This window comes from Caretta caretta, chromosome 4 (assembly GCF_965140235.1).
Source record: "Caretta caretta isolate rCarCar2 chromosome 4, rCarCar1.hap1, whole genome shotgun sequence".
NCBI lineage: Eukaryota > Metazoa > Chordata > Testudines > Cheloniidae > Caretta > Caretta caretta.
This window is the reverse complement of record NC_134209.1, coordinates 99,233,349-99,251,631: the sequence shown is the minus strand read 5'-3', so window position 1 is coordinate 99,251,631 and position 18,283 is coordinate 99,233,349. Positions and strand designations below refer to the sequence as shown.

The 18,283-nt window shown below is 41.4% G+C and overlaps 1 protein-coding gene across 7 annotated transcripts in view; it reads left to right on the top strand.

Moving 5' to 3' along the window:
- CRACD (capping protein inhibiting regulator of actin dynamics) overlaps positions 1-18,283 on the top strand; it is a 221,009-nt gene that overhangs the window by 168,310 nt on the left and 34,416 nt on the right. For 6 of the 7 annotated variants that reach the window (XM_075127893.1, XM_048848211.2, XM_048848210.2 and 3 more), the window contains 3 exons: positions 4,889-5,024; positions 11,455-11,619; positions 17,906-17,974. In XM_075127893.1, coding sequence (XP_074983994.1) covers positions 4,905-5,024; positions 11,455-11,619; positions 17,906-17,974 — 354 coding nt within the window. In that variant the 5' untranslated portion in view covers positions 4,889-4,904. The remainder of the gene's footprint in view (positions 1-4,888; positions 5,025-11,454; positions 11,620-17,905; positions 17,975-18,283) is intronic. The other variant, XM_075127894.1, reaches the window with a different exon arrangement.

The following is an 18,283-nucleotide window of genomic DNA, read 5'->3' as shown; positions in this document are numbered from 1 at the left end:
CTAAAAGTGCTTCGTATTTGACGACAGCACATCCGTAATTCAGTTAATCAAGTCGGCTTTCTACAAATGAGTTAGCTCATGAGTCAATTATTTTCAGTACAAATAGGCTCTGAAGTGTCATCATCAACTCAGTATTACCAACTGAAGTGTTAATAAATTGCTGCTATGGCTCTCCCAAGTTTTCTGGAGGCGGTATTACGGAACAGGCTGATGCCTCTAAATGTGGTCAGGATTGTCCAGGCCACAGATTCCACTATAGAAGGCCATTCTGGCATGCCTTTTAGCTGAGGGGAAGGAGGGTTTTCTGAAATGTAATCTATAGAGGCATGTTGAGAGGAGGGTTTAGGTTGTTGTTTTTTGTATAATGACCGTTGAGCAAATCTTCACAGACAAGAATAGTAGTGGTAGTGAATGAAACACAATTATACCTCTTATACCACATCTTAAAAATATCTAGTCTTTCTGAAGAAAGAACATGATAGGAAAACAAAATGAAAGAGGAACTTTTATAATATGATCTATTGAACATGCAGTTGGAAGGCTTTGAAAAGCACTGTGAGTTGAAAGTGAGTAAAACCTAGGCCCTTTCTGTACAGTTCAAACAACCTTAGACACAGTTTACTTTCATTTATGGAAAACCAGGTTATACTAATGTATATAGTTGTTCTACCCAAGTAGAAATTTAGACCAGGACACAGTTTTTTAACCTGATTATACCATGGTTGGTCCTGGGGCCAGACAAACTGTATTTAAACCATGCTTAGACTGCAGTTCAGACATGAAAAGTGGCTCTACAGAAATGGCGTTTAGGGGTTCCATGTTGTATTGTGTTCCAGTAATTTGGAGCTTGTTCATCTTACAAATTAAAAAAATATAATAAAATCTAAGCATCAGCCCTTCAAATTCAATCTGCACTCTGAGAATCAAATTGGGCTCTTCCCTTCTCATGTGTCCACATCTGTAATTGATGATTTTGCAGGCTCCCAAAAACGATCAGTGCAAACCATTGTCTTCAAGTATAGCCCTAAATTAAACTTGTACAAATGTATGGAAAGCTGATGGTTTTGCACAGCTGTAACTGAGAGATCAACATTGCTTAATTGTTATCTGACTCGCAGCTAAAGCAAGGTACATATACAAATCCTGATTCTGAAAACACCCTTTTAGTGCTTGAAATGTTACCATTATCTTTTAATTTGCTGTGTGAATATCCTTAAGATTAACAGGGATGGATTGGGGATAAACATGACCTGCTTTAATTAAAAATGTGGAATCTAAAACTTTTCTCTGGGGAGAGAATGCTGATGAAAAAGAAAATGGAGGAGATACGGTAGGTGGCTGAGAAACAAAGTCAATGGTCACTGAATGATGCTGATATTAGAAAAACGTGGGTGGGGGCGTATTAAAGCACAGTATATGGTCTGGATGTGTCCTTCATCCAGCACTCATCTCAATTGACAAGGGTAAATACTAAATGAAAGTGCCCATTAGCCCTGCTTTGAGCAATGCTGTCCATGTTACCCTTAGCTGCTTCACATTAGATTTGTGAAAAGGATGGTGGTTTCTGTTTGTCATGTTTCATGTGCACAGTTTCTTCGGTTATGGATTGTGTGAGCCCATAAACTGCCTCCCCGTGTTTTCAGTTCAAACAAGTCTAAATTAGTCATAGGGGAAATTCAGTCAACACTACCAAATTTCTCTGGGTTTCATATCAAAACCATCTAGTATCATGTGGCTTCAGAAGTTGGCCCAACTGGGTCCAGACTTTTTCTACAGCAGAGGTTCTCAAATTATGGTCCATGGACCACTTGGTGGTGGTCTGCAGAAAGACACCAGGTGCTAGCTTGCTGAGGCTCTCTCTAGGGAAGTGTGGTTCTGCAGCACTCTCTTGTTCCTTGATGCAATATCAGACATTCAAAGAAGGGTTGGATTTGTTTGTTTGTTTGTTTGTTTGTTTTTAAATGTAATAGATTTTCTGCTACAGATTTGTAAACTGAGATGCATGTACCTTTATTAGGTAAACAGGTAAAGGCCATGGAATGTTTTTATCTAATACGTGCATAGCGTAAATGAACTGTTGTATTTGTTTTCTGGGTGAAAGTGTTATGAAATATTGAACTGCTCTACATTCGATTGATTATTTCAAATGCAATGTGCTGTTCAAAAATTCATTTTTCATAAAAATATGAGTTGCTTCAGTTTTGATTTGTCTACATGGGGGGAAACAGTTTAATGAGTTGGGCTCCCCCACTGCCCCAAAAAGCTTTATTAATGATTTATTGGGTTTTAAAATAATCTGTATATATATATTTTTAAAACCCTTTGCATTTTGCCTGTAAGAAATTTTAATATGACAACTGATATGAACAGAAAATAGTGGTAGTTGGTTATTAGTAAATCTTTATTTTAGTTTTTAAAATATAAGGATTGTGCCCATGGAGTTAAGCAATGATATTGGGCTACATTAAATACATTCCCAGCAAACTTTCTCAGCAGCTGAATATGACTTTTTTGAAAACTTAAAAACCATTACAAAGCATTGCGGGTGGAGGAGTTGGTGGGAACAGCTCATTTAATATTTTATATTATATAATGTAAAGGGTTTTTTATTTGTGTTTTACTCTAGAAACACCAGGACTGTCAATCCTGGTCTTCGCTGGTTTTCTTGGAAGACTTGTTGAAGTTTTCAGAATATGCATATTTTTTGCCTTTACACCTTAATTCGAAGGAACAGGATGGTTGGATATTTTAACAAAAACATCTTTTCTCCAAAATGTCAATTCCTTTTTGAAGTTTTAAACAGTCAGGCTATTTTTCCACGCTTGGCTCTTGTGATATCTTAATTTTACTAGTTCTCCACTTGCCATAAAATATTCCAAGCTAGTCATGGTATGAATTTCTAATGTTAAAAAAACTTCTTTAAAAAGTCATGTTTTCTTTATGCATTGTAAAGAAGCAAATAAGGACACTTTTTTTTTTGTTAATCACCTTTCTTGTGGATTGAGGAGACATGGAATTAACTTGTTAGCAACATGATGTTCCCTTGGATACCATCTCTGTGTAAATCCACATGTTTCTGTGGTATTTAGCAGTGACATAAGAGAGTTTTCCAGTATGTGTTACTAATCCAAGTGGTGTGGCATTGTATAGAAGCTGCTACTCTCTAGTACAAGCATTTGGTGACTTAACTAGTGATTGTATCATCTTTTGTATCAAAGCAATCCTACATTGGTGCTCATATGTAAGAGGCTTCTGGCCATTCAGACAATTGGCTTCAGCAATGCAGTTCTTTAGAAGTAGGCAAGTAGAATACATTGACGTCCTCTCTCTGCGTTACAGTAAGTGATGTCTTTATGTGAGGCTAACTTTTCTCATTGTATACAATTCTAGTTGCCAAGTTAGTACATGAAGGCAGACTTTTTAAATATGCTGTTTGGTATACCACAGCCACAGAGCAGTCAGAGGGAAATAAGAAATTGGCATAATCTTCTCTATCACAGTTCACATCCATCATCATCATCATCAAACTTAGTGTGTACCCTTACAGCAATATTCACATTCCAGGTTTTTCATGAACATTAATTTAACTTCTCAACATTCCTGTATTATCCCAAGTTTACAGATGGAAAAAACGGAAGTATAGAGGCTAAGTGATTTTCCCGAGATCACAGAAGCAATCCTCATCAGAGCCAGGATTAGAATTAAGAACCACCGAATTTCTAGTTCCCTGTTGAAATCACTAGACCTCTCCCTCTTCATTGTGTAACAATCCACCTTGCTCCTCCCTTTCTGGATCCTGCCTTGAGATAGAATTTGGAGTTTGCAATGTCCATGAAATCTTATTTTCACAAGTGGTCAATGAGATTGCTCAGTCACATGAATGATCCAGCCAGAGGTGGGGACAAATTGGCAGCTTTGCATGAAGATTGGCTTTGGTTATGCTATGGGTGGGTTTACTTCCCTTGAATTTTGCTTCAAGTTTCTGGTTCAGGCAAATGAAAAACTCAAACTAAAACTCAATTGATACCACCGTGGCTCACCTAGTTTTGCATTTAACCCCACCTGCCAACCCTTGCCCAAAAAACAAAACAAGCAAACAAAACCCCTACAGCTTTTGTGTGGTTATATGTGAAATTATAAATTAATACCATGCCCACACTTCCTTGGGAGGCCTGGAAACTTTTTGATACGTGTAACAAAACCAGGTGAGTTTCATAAGGTTAGAGTTTTTATTATGAGCATGAGGCCTGTCTCCAATTTCAACAGGTCTCTTCGGAAACAAAAGACACCTGTAGACAAAAAATCTATCTCATGGACCACCCCATTTCAGACTAGGGCAGGAAGAATGTTCTTTTCAAGTATGAATTATTTTTCCTTTCAATCAAAACTGCTTGTGCTTTACAAAATATTACTAATCACTTCTGATAAAGTTAATTTCTTTCTTTTAGGGTCAGTGTGTACACATGAGGAAAAAACTTCCCACTTTTATTTCTTGGTCTTTTCTTCTTGACCAAATTGTTCATGTGACAATGTTCAATACCCAAAGAAATATCATTAAGTAGCATTTAATATATAAAATAGAATGTGTGCATTTAAAAAATAAAATAAAATAAAATCCTACCAAAACAACCACTCTGCTCTGCACACAGTTCTCCCTCTGGGCAGTGGATGAGAGCGAATGAACCACATGTGACAGATGTCAGACAGGTTGCTTAATGCACTACTGCAGGCCACTCAGATACTACAGTGATGAGGATAGTATAAATTCTAGGTAGAATAAAACAGAGACAAGGATATAGGTCAGGGGAGTTACTGTAAGAATGAACTGCAGAAATCATTTGGGGTATCTTTATAAAATTAAGTACTGTGTATATGAATTGCATTTCAGGTCCTCCGACTATACTATGGGCACTCGAGCCTTTTCCCATGACAGTATTTTTATACCTGATGGGCAAGCAGAGAGTGAGCAGGCAGTCCAAGCAATGTCACAGGACAAAATCCTAGGCAAAGTCAAAACCCTTCAGGTAAGAAGGAACAAGCATGTGACTATGCAGGTGTAAATGTTAAAAACAAAATGTTTTTTTCATCATGTGCCATAGCATGCTAAGCATGTAAGAAGACCAGTCACTTCCCTGAAGAACTTAGGGGCAGATCCTCAGCTGGTGTAAATTGGCATCGCTGCAGTGGAGCTATGATAATTTACACCAGCTGTGGATCTGCCTTTACAACCTATGGCCCCAATCCTGTAAGTAAATATGTGCGCCCTGCAGCCATGTGGTGTTCCATTAAAGTGTACGGGGGGAGGGGACTTCATATGGATGTATGTGTTGACCCCCTTGGATCAGCCTGCGTGGTTGGGGCCTAAGTAAACAACAGAGGAGAATAATGGAATACAAGACAAAGATTTCCTTTGTGTTTTTTCTTGTCATTTAAATATTTTTTTCTCTTTTGCCCTCACATATTTCCCCATTAATTTTTGTTAGTCCTTGCCTTTTAGTCACTTAACTCATGTCCATTGGTTTCTTGATTACCAGTTTGTTTGTATGCTTTCCCATTGTTTTTCAAATGCATTAGACTTTTTGCATGATGTAGAAATAGTCAATCCCCAAAGGTCTTACTTTTCATTTGCCTTCCATTTTTGTCCTTGAAGTTCTAAATGCATACAAAACAAGGCTCTTGAGGAACCTTCCCACTGCTCTTTCCCCAGTCCACCTGCATTTCAGATACATTTAGTCTTCAAAATAAATTAATACATAAATGGCTTCCTTCTTAAATAAAACCATACCCTGCTGTTAAGAAATTACTTACCAGCCCTCCTTTCATGCCTGGCTTCCATGATTCCTGTCCCATTAATGCACTAATTAATTTTGTGCTCTGTAATATACTTGAAAGATTTGCTCCATATTCCTAATTGGACTTTGGAAGAGCTGAAGAAGAGATACCTTTCAAAAATTCATCTGTTTTTACAGTGGGCACAGGACATGTTGGGGCAGGACTTTGAGAGCTTGTCAGTGTTGTGTAACTGCTCACTCACAGGGGTTGAATTGGAGGGTGGGGGGAAATTAATTGTATTCCTCTAAACTCTGCTCACAAACCAAACTGTGCCCACTTGAGATGCCAAAATGAGATACCAGACAGGATAATAGCTGGAAAGTTCTTCATGGTCAAGTAACTGGCTTCTTTTGCAAAAAGAAAAGGAGTACTTGTGGCACCTTAGAGACTAACCAATTTATTCAGTTTATTTATTTAACCTTAGTCTCTAAGGTGCCACAAGTACTCCTTTTCTTTTTGCGAATACAGACTAACATGGCTGCTACTCTGAAACCTGGCTTCTTCTGGACTTCTTTCATGTTTCAAGGAGTTGGTAGGTGTGCTTCTTAGAAGCAAGCATTAACAATTCCCATTAATAGTGGGTATAGTTTTTCTTCACTGGCTTTCATCAGCCAGGAGAGGCATGGATCTCTTAATGTTAATTCAAAATACATTGTTGCATTGAGAAGAGAATAGTCTTCAAAAGCAATGCATGAGGATACTTACAAATGGCAGGTAGCTTTTAGAATTAGGTAGCCAGAAAACATAGAGATACAGGAAATTTGGAATCATTCTAAATATGTCTCAGGGGACTATTATATATGCAGTCTTTCAGATTCTACCCTTGGTTTAACAGGAAAATATTATAAACTAGTAAAGGGAACATAATATTTTCCTTGTCTGCATCTCACTTTCAGATGACAAAGTAATAATGAGCTGTGTGGGATTTTGACATTTAGCGGTCAACATCAGCTCTTGGAGATTAAAACGTTGAAAAAAAATTGGCAAGTGGAAAGTTATTAATAGAGTTTATTCAATTAAAATAAATGTATTTAAAAATGCTAAGAGTAACTACAGAAAAGAGTGTTCTGTGCCCTGAGGAAGCCAGCTACATGCAGAAATGTGGGCATTTGTAGACTTTCAGCCTTCAAACTAATTTTTGTAAGTCTGAGTGAATAAATCTTTAATCTTGGGAGTAATTTTGAAAACTGCATATGTGCCACAAAGTACAAATGTTCTACCTCCTGGGAATATCAATAAAATAATAAAAAAAACTCATACATATGGAGAGGCATTTTTTACAGCCCATTTCTCAAACATTCCAGATTACAATAAAATTCTTTAATCTGAACAAATAAAATAGAGCTTTTCTTTTATTGCACATACCATTCTCTACAATAGCTCTATTCATAGGCATCCTCCAGTGTTCACTGCACAGTTTGTACATGTGAAATGTCATAATATGTGTAGAAAAAGGCACCCCATCCATCCCTCTATTCCTCAGCACTGTAATTAGTATATAGTCAGGCACATTTTATAAGCAATAGATCAGTGGTTCTCAAATTTTTGTACTGGTGACCCCTTTCACATAGTAAGCCTCTGAGTGCGACCCCCCTTCGTAAATTAAAAACACTTTTTTATATATTTAACACCATTATAAATGTTGGGTTTTGGAGTAACAGCCGTGTTAGTCTGTATTCGCAAAAAGAAAAGGAGTACTTGTGGAACCTTAGAGACTAACCAATTTATTTGAGCATAAGCTTTCGTGAGCTATAGCATCCGATGAAGTGAGCTGTCGCTCACAAAAGCTTATGCTCAAATAAACTGGTTAGTCTCTAAGGTGCCACAAGTACTCCTTTTCTTTTTATTATAAATGTTGGTTGCAAAGCAGGGTTTGGGGTGGAGGCTGATACCTTGCAACCCACCGATGTAATAACCTCATGACCCCCGGTTTGAGAACCCCTGCAATAGATCCAGAGAGACAGCAGGCACATTTTCTCACCGCGAGCCAGATTCTGATACCCTTACTCACATTGAATACCTCACTCTGAGAGTCGTACCACTGCCTCCAGTGGGGCTACTCAGAGCAAGACCACTATCTGTTGTAAGGGTATTGGAGTCTGGCCCTAAATTAAGGGTTCATTTTTAATTTAAGAAAGAAATTACTAAATGAAAATTTAGGTTCTGTGGGTCCTAGATTCACCTAGATCTGAATCTAGGTCCCGATTCAGTTTCCACTATAATCAACGAGAGCTGAGGGCACTCAGCAGCTTACTGGATGATACCCTCACAGGGCCATTGTTTTGCTCTGCATGTGGAATTGCTGTTTATTTCAGTGCGGGTGTTATAAATCCAAGGTAGAATGCAGACCTAGAGAAGGTAAAGTCTGAAAAGACTGGCACCAACTGACTCCTCTTAAAAGGAGTTTTCTATTGACTTCAGTGGGACCAAATTTCCTTCTGGGTATCTAAGCAGGTGTGACTTTCTGCCACTAACTCGGTCCATTTGATCACACAAGTTATGTTTGATCATCCACTATCAGGATGCAGATGGGCAGCAGCAATACCCATGCATACCTGAGTGCATTGGTGGAGGAACATCAATCCTAGTTCATCAACCTAGTGATAGAGAAATTCTCTCTTTCTACACTCCCTCCCCCCCACCAACTGGTTTTGCACTATGGGACATTAATGGCTTCAGTTAATCTGACTAAGATTTAGACATGAAATGCAAACTTCTGGATAGTTATGTGAATTGAGATTGACCTTTGTGGTTTACCACTCCTATTAAAAACTGTGTTTCCGTGCCAAGTTCTCACCTAAACCATGCTATTGATTCAGAGCTGAAGACATATTTTTACTTTCTTAAATTCAGAGGGGTAAATTCACGGCAGACGTCTGTGCTTGTAATTGACATTCACAGGAAGGGAAGTTACTCACTTGAATCCCTGCTATGAGCATTAACTTGTGGAGATTTTCACAGTGATAGGAGATCCTCTTTGGAGAATTTCCTGTCCTTGAAAGAGAGTAAGAAAATTACCACACGGTCTTATCTCTTTTAACTGGGTGTGGTTCTTGTAAATATTCAGAAAGAAAATCAAATACTAAAGCATCCTCTTTCCTATTCATTACTTCTTCTAAATCTCATGCTAAAATATGTTCTCTTTCAAACATTTGATTCTTTTAGGCATACATAACAGAAATTAATTTCTGTACATTAAAGGAGGATCTTATTCTGTGATCTCTGTGTAAGCCCAAAGTCATTACTGCCGAAAAGCACCAGTCAGAGGCTCTGTCTCTAGACAGCCATAAAATGCTCCTTGTTTTGTTAACTTTATCCTTGGTGCAATTCAATCTTACTTTATTTATAGGTCTTTCAGAGAGAAGGTTTTAAATCATCTCTGGAAAAGAAACAGGATTAAATGAAAATAAAAAGGGAAATAGAAAAGTAAAAGTTGAATGATGGAAAAGCTACAAAACTCACATTTTCTGTTGACCTTTGTGTTACAGTTCTCCTTATGACATTAGTCTCTGCAGAGCCTCAGTGTGGGATTTCTGTGCTCTCTTGTACACGAATAGCCTTGTGGCATAGAATCATAGAATCATAGAATCTCAGGGTTGGAAGGGACCCCAGAAGGTCATCTAGTCCAACCCCCTGCTCAAAGCAGGACCAATTCCCAGTTAAATCATCCCAGCCAGGGCTTTGTCAAGCCTGACCTTAAAAACCTCTAAGGAAGGAGATTCTACCACCTCCCTAGGTAACGCATTCCAGTGTTTCACCACCCTCTTAGTGAAAAAGTTTTTCCTAATATCCAATCTAAACCTCCCCCACTGCAACTTGAGACCATTACTCCTCATTCTGTCATCTGCTACAATTGAGAACAGTCTAGAGCCATCCTCTTTGGAACCCCCTTTCAGGTAGTTGAAAGCAGCTATCAAATCCCCCCTCATTCTTCTCTTCTGCAGGCTAAACAATCCCAGCTCCCTCAGCCTCTCCTCATAACTCATGTGTTCCAGTCCCCTAATCATTTTTGTTGCCCTTCGCTGGACTCTCTCCAATTTATCCACATCCTTCTTGAAGTGTGGGGCCCAAAACTGGACACAGTACTCCAGATGAGGCCTCACCAATGTCGAATAGAGGGGAACGATCACGTCCCTCGATCTGCTCGCTATGCCCCTACTTATACATCCCAAAATGCCATTGGCCTTCTTGGCAACAAGGGCACACTGCTGACTCATATCCAGCTTCTCGTCCACTGTTACCCCTAGGTCCTTTTCCGCAGAACTGCTGCCTAGCCATTCGGTCCCTAGTCTGTAGCTGTGCATTGGGTTCTTCCGTCCTAAGTGCAGGACCCTGCACTTATCCTTATTGAACCTCATCAGATTTCTTTTGGCCCAATCCTCCAATTTGTCTAGGTCTTTCTGTATCCTATCCCTCCCCTCCAGCGTATCTACCACTCCTCCCAGTTTAGTATCATCCGCAAATTTGCTGAGAGTGCAATCCACACCATCCTCCAGATCATTTATGAAGATATTGAACAAAACCGGCCCCAGGACCGACCCTTGGGGTACTCCACTTGATACCGGCTGCCAACTAGATATGGAGCCATTGATCACTACCCATTGAGCCCGACAATCTAGCCAGCTTTCTACCCACCTTGTAGTGCATTCATCCAGCCCATACTTCCTTAACTTGCTGACAAGAATACTGTGGGAGACCGTGTCAAAAGCTTTGCTAAAGTCAAGAAACAATACATCCACTGCTTTCCCTTCATCCACAGAACCAGTAATCTCATCATAAAAGGCGATTAGATTAGTCAGGCATGACCTTCCCTTGGTGAATCCATGCTGGCTGTTCCTGATCACTTTCCTCTCATGCAAGTGCTTCAGGATTGATTCTTTGAGGACCTGCTCCATGATTTTTCCAGGGAAAAATGGCATGGCAGAAGGGGATCTGCAGTGGGAATACATCTGGTCAAGATTTGCAGAAGTGACTAATGACTTTGGTAATTGAATTTTTGGGAATTCAACCTGAGATACCTTAAAGGGGCCTGATTTTCAGAGGGTAGATGCTCTGCATTCTCTGAAAATCAGGTTCCTTTAATATGCAGTATTGCCGATCCTCAAACATTTAAAAATCATGTCTGGTCCCTCAAATTGTGAGATTTTTTTTTAAAAAAATAATAAATGTAGGGTTCTTTTTATGGCCTTCTGGATTGAGACCTTGGAGGATGCACGTGGGTCATGAATTCAAGATTTTCTCTGCAACCATGAAGCCTAGAAATATACCTTTTTGTTTTTGTTTTAATGAAAGCTTGATTTTGGTGTGTCCACATGACTCCAGAAAACACCAATATTATGAAAGTCATAATAAAACAGCGAATAATAATAATAATAATAAAACAAAGAGTCTTTGCTAACTCTTGATTGAGGAGGACAATAGTTGCTACTGATAATTATGCTTCCTTTTCTCTGCCTTGTTGCGGCTGTTGAATCTGGAGTTGGTTTGCCTTTTAGCCCTGGTAATCGGTCTGCGTATTTCAAATTGTTTGCAGAGTATGCAGATTCCATGGGGAGAGAGGGTATGTGCAGTAGAGTCAACTTATTTCATTTGTGACATAAATACATTTTTCTTGTTTTTCAGCAACAGTTGTCCAAGACTATTAAATTTGGACAACTACCACAAATGACCATTTCTGAGAGGACAATGGAGGAGGCAAATGCTAGTTTAGAAGAGGACTTATTACTCAGTAGCCCAATGGAGATTGAGACTCAACAGGACACAGTGCTCTCGGACAGTGATAACAAAGTAAGCATTTTAAATGGACATATTCACTACATCACACTATCATTGAAAGCATAGAACTCATTGGGGCATAGACGCAATGTCCAGTAAGCCAGGGCAGAAGGCTTTTGATGTGCGGACACACACATTTAGTAGGACTTTTCAAATTCTGCACCCTAGACTAATGATAAGTATATGCACTGGGGGGTGATGTACTGGTGTCCTGGGAGGGAGGCCATGATATTAACTATTCTAAAGGCCGACAGTTAACATCCCACAGAGCAGGTGGCAAACATAGCCTCTCTCTAAAGGTCAGGAAAAGGCTGGTGAGAGAAAGAGAACACTGGATTTCCCAGAGTGGGAAGTTGTGCACAGGTGATGCATAGCAGCCTACAGGGGAAATCCTGTGTGAGAGGGATTGGCGCCAAAGCCAATTTGCCTGTGGGCCAGTTACAGGACAAATGTCTGTGCTGTGATCAACTCTCTTCAGAAGTCCGCCCCTCACAGATTGGAGTGAGAGCCGGGGTAACCTCCTCTGATGATAGCAGTGTCTACACTGACATGACACAGTGGCACTGCTGCACCATTTTAAGTGGAGAAAAACCCAAAGCCAGTGGCAGACTGAAAATAGAACTGGCTGTCTAAAGCTCAAGCCACTGTACCTCCCAAGCCTCGGACATACCGGGCATATGGGGTAGTCTATGGGTACGTTAACACAGCAGCTTGGCATGTGCTTCCCAGCGCGGGCAGACTGACGCACACTAGGGGCTTGTCTACGTTTAAAACCTTACTGTGGCATCATTGCAGCTTTGCCACTGTAGTGCTTCAGTGTAGACTCTGCCTACCTTGACAGGAGGGGTTCTCCTATCGGTATAGGCAGGTGGTCACCAGCTGGTAGGTCATGATCGACTGTTCAATCCTGGAGCCTCTGACAGTCGATCACGATCTCCGGCCGCTAAAAGTCCAGCAGCACAGCAGGGATAAGGCAGACTCCCTGCCTGACCTCCCCCTGCACCACTCCTGGAAGTGACCAGCATGTCCCTGCGACCCTTGAGGGGGCGTGTCTGCATGCGCTGCTCCTGCCTGCAGGCACCGCCCCGTCAGCTCCCATTGGCCGGGAACTGGGAGCTGTGTGGGTGATGCCTGCAGGGAGGGGGAGTGCGCGGAGCCACGTTCTCATCCCCAGGGCCACAGGGACATGCTGGCCGCTTCTGGGAGTTGCATGGGCCCGGGCAGGCAGGGAACCAGGAGCCACCCAAGGTAAGCACCGCCCGTCAGGAGCCCACATCCCAATGCCCTCCCTGAGCCCCCTCCTGGAGCCAGCACCCCAAACGCCCTCCCATACCCCAGCCCTGATTCCCCTCCCAGAGCCAGCACCCCATACCCCTTCCTGAACTCCAACCCCCTGCTCCAGCCCTAAGCCCCCTCCCAGAGCCTGCATCCCAAAACCCTCCTGCATTCCAAGCCCCCTCCCAGAGCTTGCACCCCAAAACCCTCCTGCAACCCAACCCTCTGCCTCATATCCCCTCCTGCACCCAAAAGCCTTCCCAGAGCTTGCACCCCTCTCCCACATCCCAACCCCCTGCCCCAGCCCAGCAAAAGTGAGTGAGGGTGGGGGAGAGAGAGCGATGGAGGGAGGGGGACGGAGTGAGTGGGGTGGGGCCTCAGGAAAGGGGTGGGGTAGATCCTGGGTTGCCCTTAAATTCAAAAAGTGATCTTGTGTGTAAAAAGGTTGGAGACCACTGGTATAGGTTAGTCCACCTCCCTGAGAACTGGTAGCTAGGTCCATGGCAGAATTCTTCCATCAACCTAGCACTGTCTACACAGGGATTTAGGTCAGCTTAAGGACAGTGCTTGGGGGTGTGGATTTTTCACACCCCAGAGCGACATAGCTATGCTGACTTAATATTCTAGTGTAGACCAGACCTAGCTCTTCTGAGCTAGCACACTGAAAATAGCAGTGTGGACACAGGCAGTAGCTTGGGCTAGCCCAAGCTACCACCTGTGCTGCCAGCCACGCCGCTCCTTTTAGCATACTAGCTCAAGCAGACGCTATCTATGCTGGGAAGCAGGCTCCCAGCTACTGTGTAGACAGACCCTCTGGGCAGAAGGAAAGCATCTGTTCCCACCTGAGCATTTATCAGTTGTGTTTTTCTGTATATTTAAAACTGTAAACTCCTGGGAGCAGGGACATAATCTCCCTGTGTATTTGGAAGGTACTGTATCTATCCATCTTTAAGAAATGATCATGCTATTAATGGAGAAAATAGCAAATACTGCAGCCTTCCTTCACTACACAAATCCTCAACAAACAGTAGCACTTCCAGATGAGTTTGCACCTTTCTCTGTCAACTTGGAGCACACCGAGTGACATTTGGATCCCTTGCACAATGCCCTAGCAAAGGAGCTTTGTGCAGTGGGTGGTTGAGGAACATAAGAACGGGCCATACTGGGTCAGACCAAAGGTCCATCTAGCCCAGTATCCTGTCTAGCGACAGTGGTCAATGCCAGGTGTCCTGGAGGGAGTGAACCTAACAGGTAATGATCCAGTGATCTCTCTCCTGCCATCCATCTCCACCCTCTGACAAACGGAGGCTAGGGACACCATTCCTTACCCATCCTGGCTAATAGCCATTAATGAACTTAACCTCCATGAATTTATCCAGTTCTCTTTTAAACCCTGTTACAGTCCTAGCCTTCACAACCTCCTCAGGCAAGAAGTTCCACAGGTTGACTGTGCGCTGTGTGAAGAAGAACTTCCTTTAATTTGTTTTAAACCTGCTGCCCATTAATTTCACTTGGTGGCCCCTAGTTCTTATATTATGGGAACAAGTAAATAACCTTTCCTTATTCACTTTCTCCACACCACTCATGATTTTATATACCTCTATCATATCCCCCCTTAGTCTCCTCTTTTCCAAGATGCAAAGTCCTAGCCTCTTTAATCTCTTCTCATATGGGACCCATTCGAAACCCCTAATCATTTTAGTTGCCCTTTTCTGAACCTTTTCTAATGCCAGTATATCTTTTTTGAGATGAGGAGACCACATCTGTACACAGTATTCAAGATGTGGGGGTACCATGGATTTATATAAGGGCAATAAGATATTCTCCGTCTTATTCTCTATCCCTTTTTTAATGATTCCTAACATCCCATTTGCTTTTTTGACTGCCGCTGTACACTGAGTGGATGTCTTCAGAGAACTATCCACGATGACTCCAAGATCTTTCTCCTGATTAGTTGTAGCTAAATTAGCCCCTATCATATTGTATGTATAATTGGGGTTATTTTTTCCAACGTGCATTACTTTACATTTATCCACATTAAATTTCATTTGCCATTTTGTTGCCCAATCGCTTAGTTTTGTGAGATCTTTTTGAAGTTCTTCACAGTCTGCTTTGGTCTTAACTATCTTGAGCAGTTTAGTATCATCTGCAAACTTTGCCACCTCACTGTTTACCCCTTCTCCAGATAATTTTTGAATAAGTTGAATAGGACTGGTCCTAGGACTGACTCTTGGAGAACACCACTAGTTTCCCCTCTCCATTCTGAAAATTTACCATTTATTCCTACCCTTTGTTCCCTGTCTTTTAACCAGTTCTCAATCCATGAAAGGATCTTCCCTCTTATCCCATGACAACTTAATTTATGTAAGAGCCTTTGGTGAGGGACCTTGTCAAAGGCTTTCTGGAAATCTAAGTACACTATGTCCACTGGATTCCCCCTTGTCCATGTGTTTGTTGACCCCTTCAAAGAATCATGGAATCTCTTCCCACTAATTCACAGAGGGATGTAGAGCCTCAATCTGTCCACAAAGCCTTCCTCCTCCCCACCCCCCAGCACTATTGTGGAGTTAAGCTCTGAACTCTGAAGTGTGTTCTGGAGTCTCCTTAATTGATCTCTCAGATTCACGGCTCCCCTGTGCAGCAGAAATGTATTGTTTCCACTGTATTTGTATCCTCCAGGGCTGTACAGGAGGTAGGGTTTGTGTGTCTCTCAGTATTTTCCTATCTGACCCATGGGTTCCCTGCAAAAAGATTTGTCTATCCACCTCCCATCCTACATCCCTACCCTTGCAGTAGGATGTTTGAATAGAGCTTGAGGGCCAGATTGTGTTTTTAAGTCACAGCCCTTCCTGGAGGGAGGTTCAGAGGAATTATGTTGCAGCCTGAGGAGGAATTTGGGTTGTCTCAGCCAGAATTCTTCCCAAGGCTTCTCAGGGAGAGCATGCCAGAGCTGCAGTGGTCACTCATTCGCTACCACTAGTTGGCTTGGTACCACCTCTCACTGGCTTTCAGGTGTTGCCATGCCCCTACGCGGAGCCATTTGGAGGAGAAGCCATACTACACTCCCCCAGATGTGCACATGCCCAGGGCCAGGCTCCACCATATTCTTTATCATTGGCTGATTTTCCTTTTCTCTTTCATTCTGCACTCCCTGTTCACCTTGAGTACAGTTACTGAATCATACAGAGCAAAATCTGCCTGTTAAAGGATTTCCAAAGAACTCACAACTTTTTATCTGTTTTTTGCTCTATTTAAACAAGCCCATCTACTCGCCTGAAGCTTTACAGCGTGTGATATAAAAATATTTTGGATTTTTCACATCTCGAGTGGTGTAGTTATGCCTACCTAATTTTCTAGTGTAGATCAAGCCTTTGTATCCTCTCTGTGCTTCCATTTGTACACAGGGAATAAGAAGGCATATGCATTTTATGCAGCACTTGGAAAGCTACAGATTAGAAGTGCTAAGTATTGTTGGTGTTGTATTTCTTATATTCCATGTGGTTTTTCATTATTATTATTTAGGTAAATTGGATTATTGGCTTCAGTTCTCAATTTGATTTGGCATGTGTTTGAAATGCTAATTTTGAGGCTATCTACTAATATCTGCTAATGAGTCATAAAAGGAGAATCACAGAGTGTACATAAAATAGGTCAGAACTGAAAAATGTGGGATTAAAAATCAAGCCCGTCATTTTATATCAAAGATGCAAATAGGCTATAATTCATATCACAGAAAGCTTCACAAGCTCCTAGCTAAAACGAGTCACTTAAATGCACTCTATAATGCATAAACATAAGAACAATTATAAAAAGAAAGACTGTTAAGTTAATGCCCATAAATGATACAGTAATACCAAATGTAGGGCCCCAGTACTTTCCCATGAACCCAGGGATTGCTTTTTAGGGGGCAGAACATAGGGGAGTGTTGCCTCCATGGCATGGTGTCCACGTCCCTCTTGGCCCCACTGAGGACCACTCCAGATCCATGGAATTGGAGGGCACAAGGATGGGGATTGGGAAGGGGATGAAGGTCAAGTTTCATTGAATAATTTTCCCCACCAAATCCACAGGCCAAAGCAAAGCAAGTTTGTCTGTGAATAAGGCATTGGACTAGAATGTAGCAGACCTGGGTTTTGTTCCTGCCTTAGCTACTGACCTTGGGGAAAGTATTTTGCCTTGGTTTCCTCTTACCCTTTGTGTGTCTTGTCTAGTTAGATGGTAAACTCTTTGGGACAGGGACTGTCTCTTACCGCATGTGTGTGTACAGCACACAGCACAATCTTGGTTAGGACCTCGAGGTGCTATACTAGTACAAATGGTTAATAATGAAGTTCCCTCAGTCTTCAGGAATTAATGTAGTTCTTCCTCCATGGTTTAGAATCCATTCCCATAAGATGGGTTCTGATGGCCCTGGACAGCACGACTCTTGCAGCATTAATGAACCCTTACGGATGGAACTAAAAGGTCAAAGGGGCCTCTCTGTGGATCCCATTTGGCTCCAGAGGAAAGGAGTTCACAGGAAGCACTGGGTTGAAATGCAGTATTTCCACCCCTCTATGTAGATAATGTCTGCCTAAGAGAAGATAGGACTCTTAATTCCATTTTATTCTGGTCTATGCTTCAGTCAAGTTAATACATTGATTCTTAATATGACAATATATCAAAACTGCTAGAAATCATGATAGGTTGCATTTTGCTTTGGTGTTAAATCTAATTATCTAGTGCTAAAGAATAAGAGTGAACTCTTATCATTTAGCCTGTGTAGCCTGTAGGGTCTCATTAGTTTGATATCTACAGACTCTTCCTTATAGGCAGCTATAAGATTATAAAAGTGTAGAAGAGAAAACTGTGTTAGACCAGGAAGCAGAACTGTGCATCCGTCAGACCTATGGTGCTAGTGGGGGTGGAGGAAAAGTCCTAACAGGCCTTTTCACTCTCACTTTGTGATTTCACTAGTTCTTTTAATCATATTTATTAAATCCTTTACATTCTAATATCTAGCTGTGCTAATCTTATTTTCCAGTTAAGTGACACTCCGGATTCATTAAGCCCTATGAGCGTGCCTGGGACAGGACATGAATCGGAGAAGAAGGTAATAAGACATGAATAGTTAATTGAATATGTATCAAATTCTTTTCTATTTTAATTACTTTTTCCTCCTTTGTTTTAATTTATTTTTTAGTAAACCGCCAGTTATTTTACTGCAGTATTCAGTTTTATTGTCCCAAATTCATCCAAACCTGCAGTGAGGCTGTACAATTCTGAGGTACTGGATTTGAGGAGACACTGGTAAATGAGTAGTGACTGAAGTTGGGAAGTCTGTTACTATGGTAATAGATGACTACAGAAAACTGAACATAGCTCTATATCATCTGCTCGTCAAACATTCAAATTATTGCAG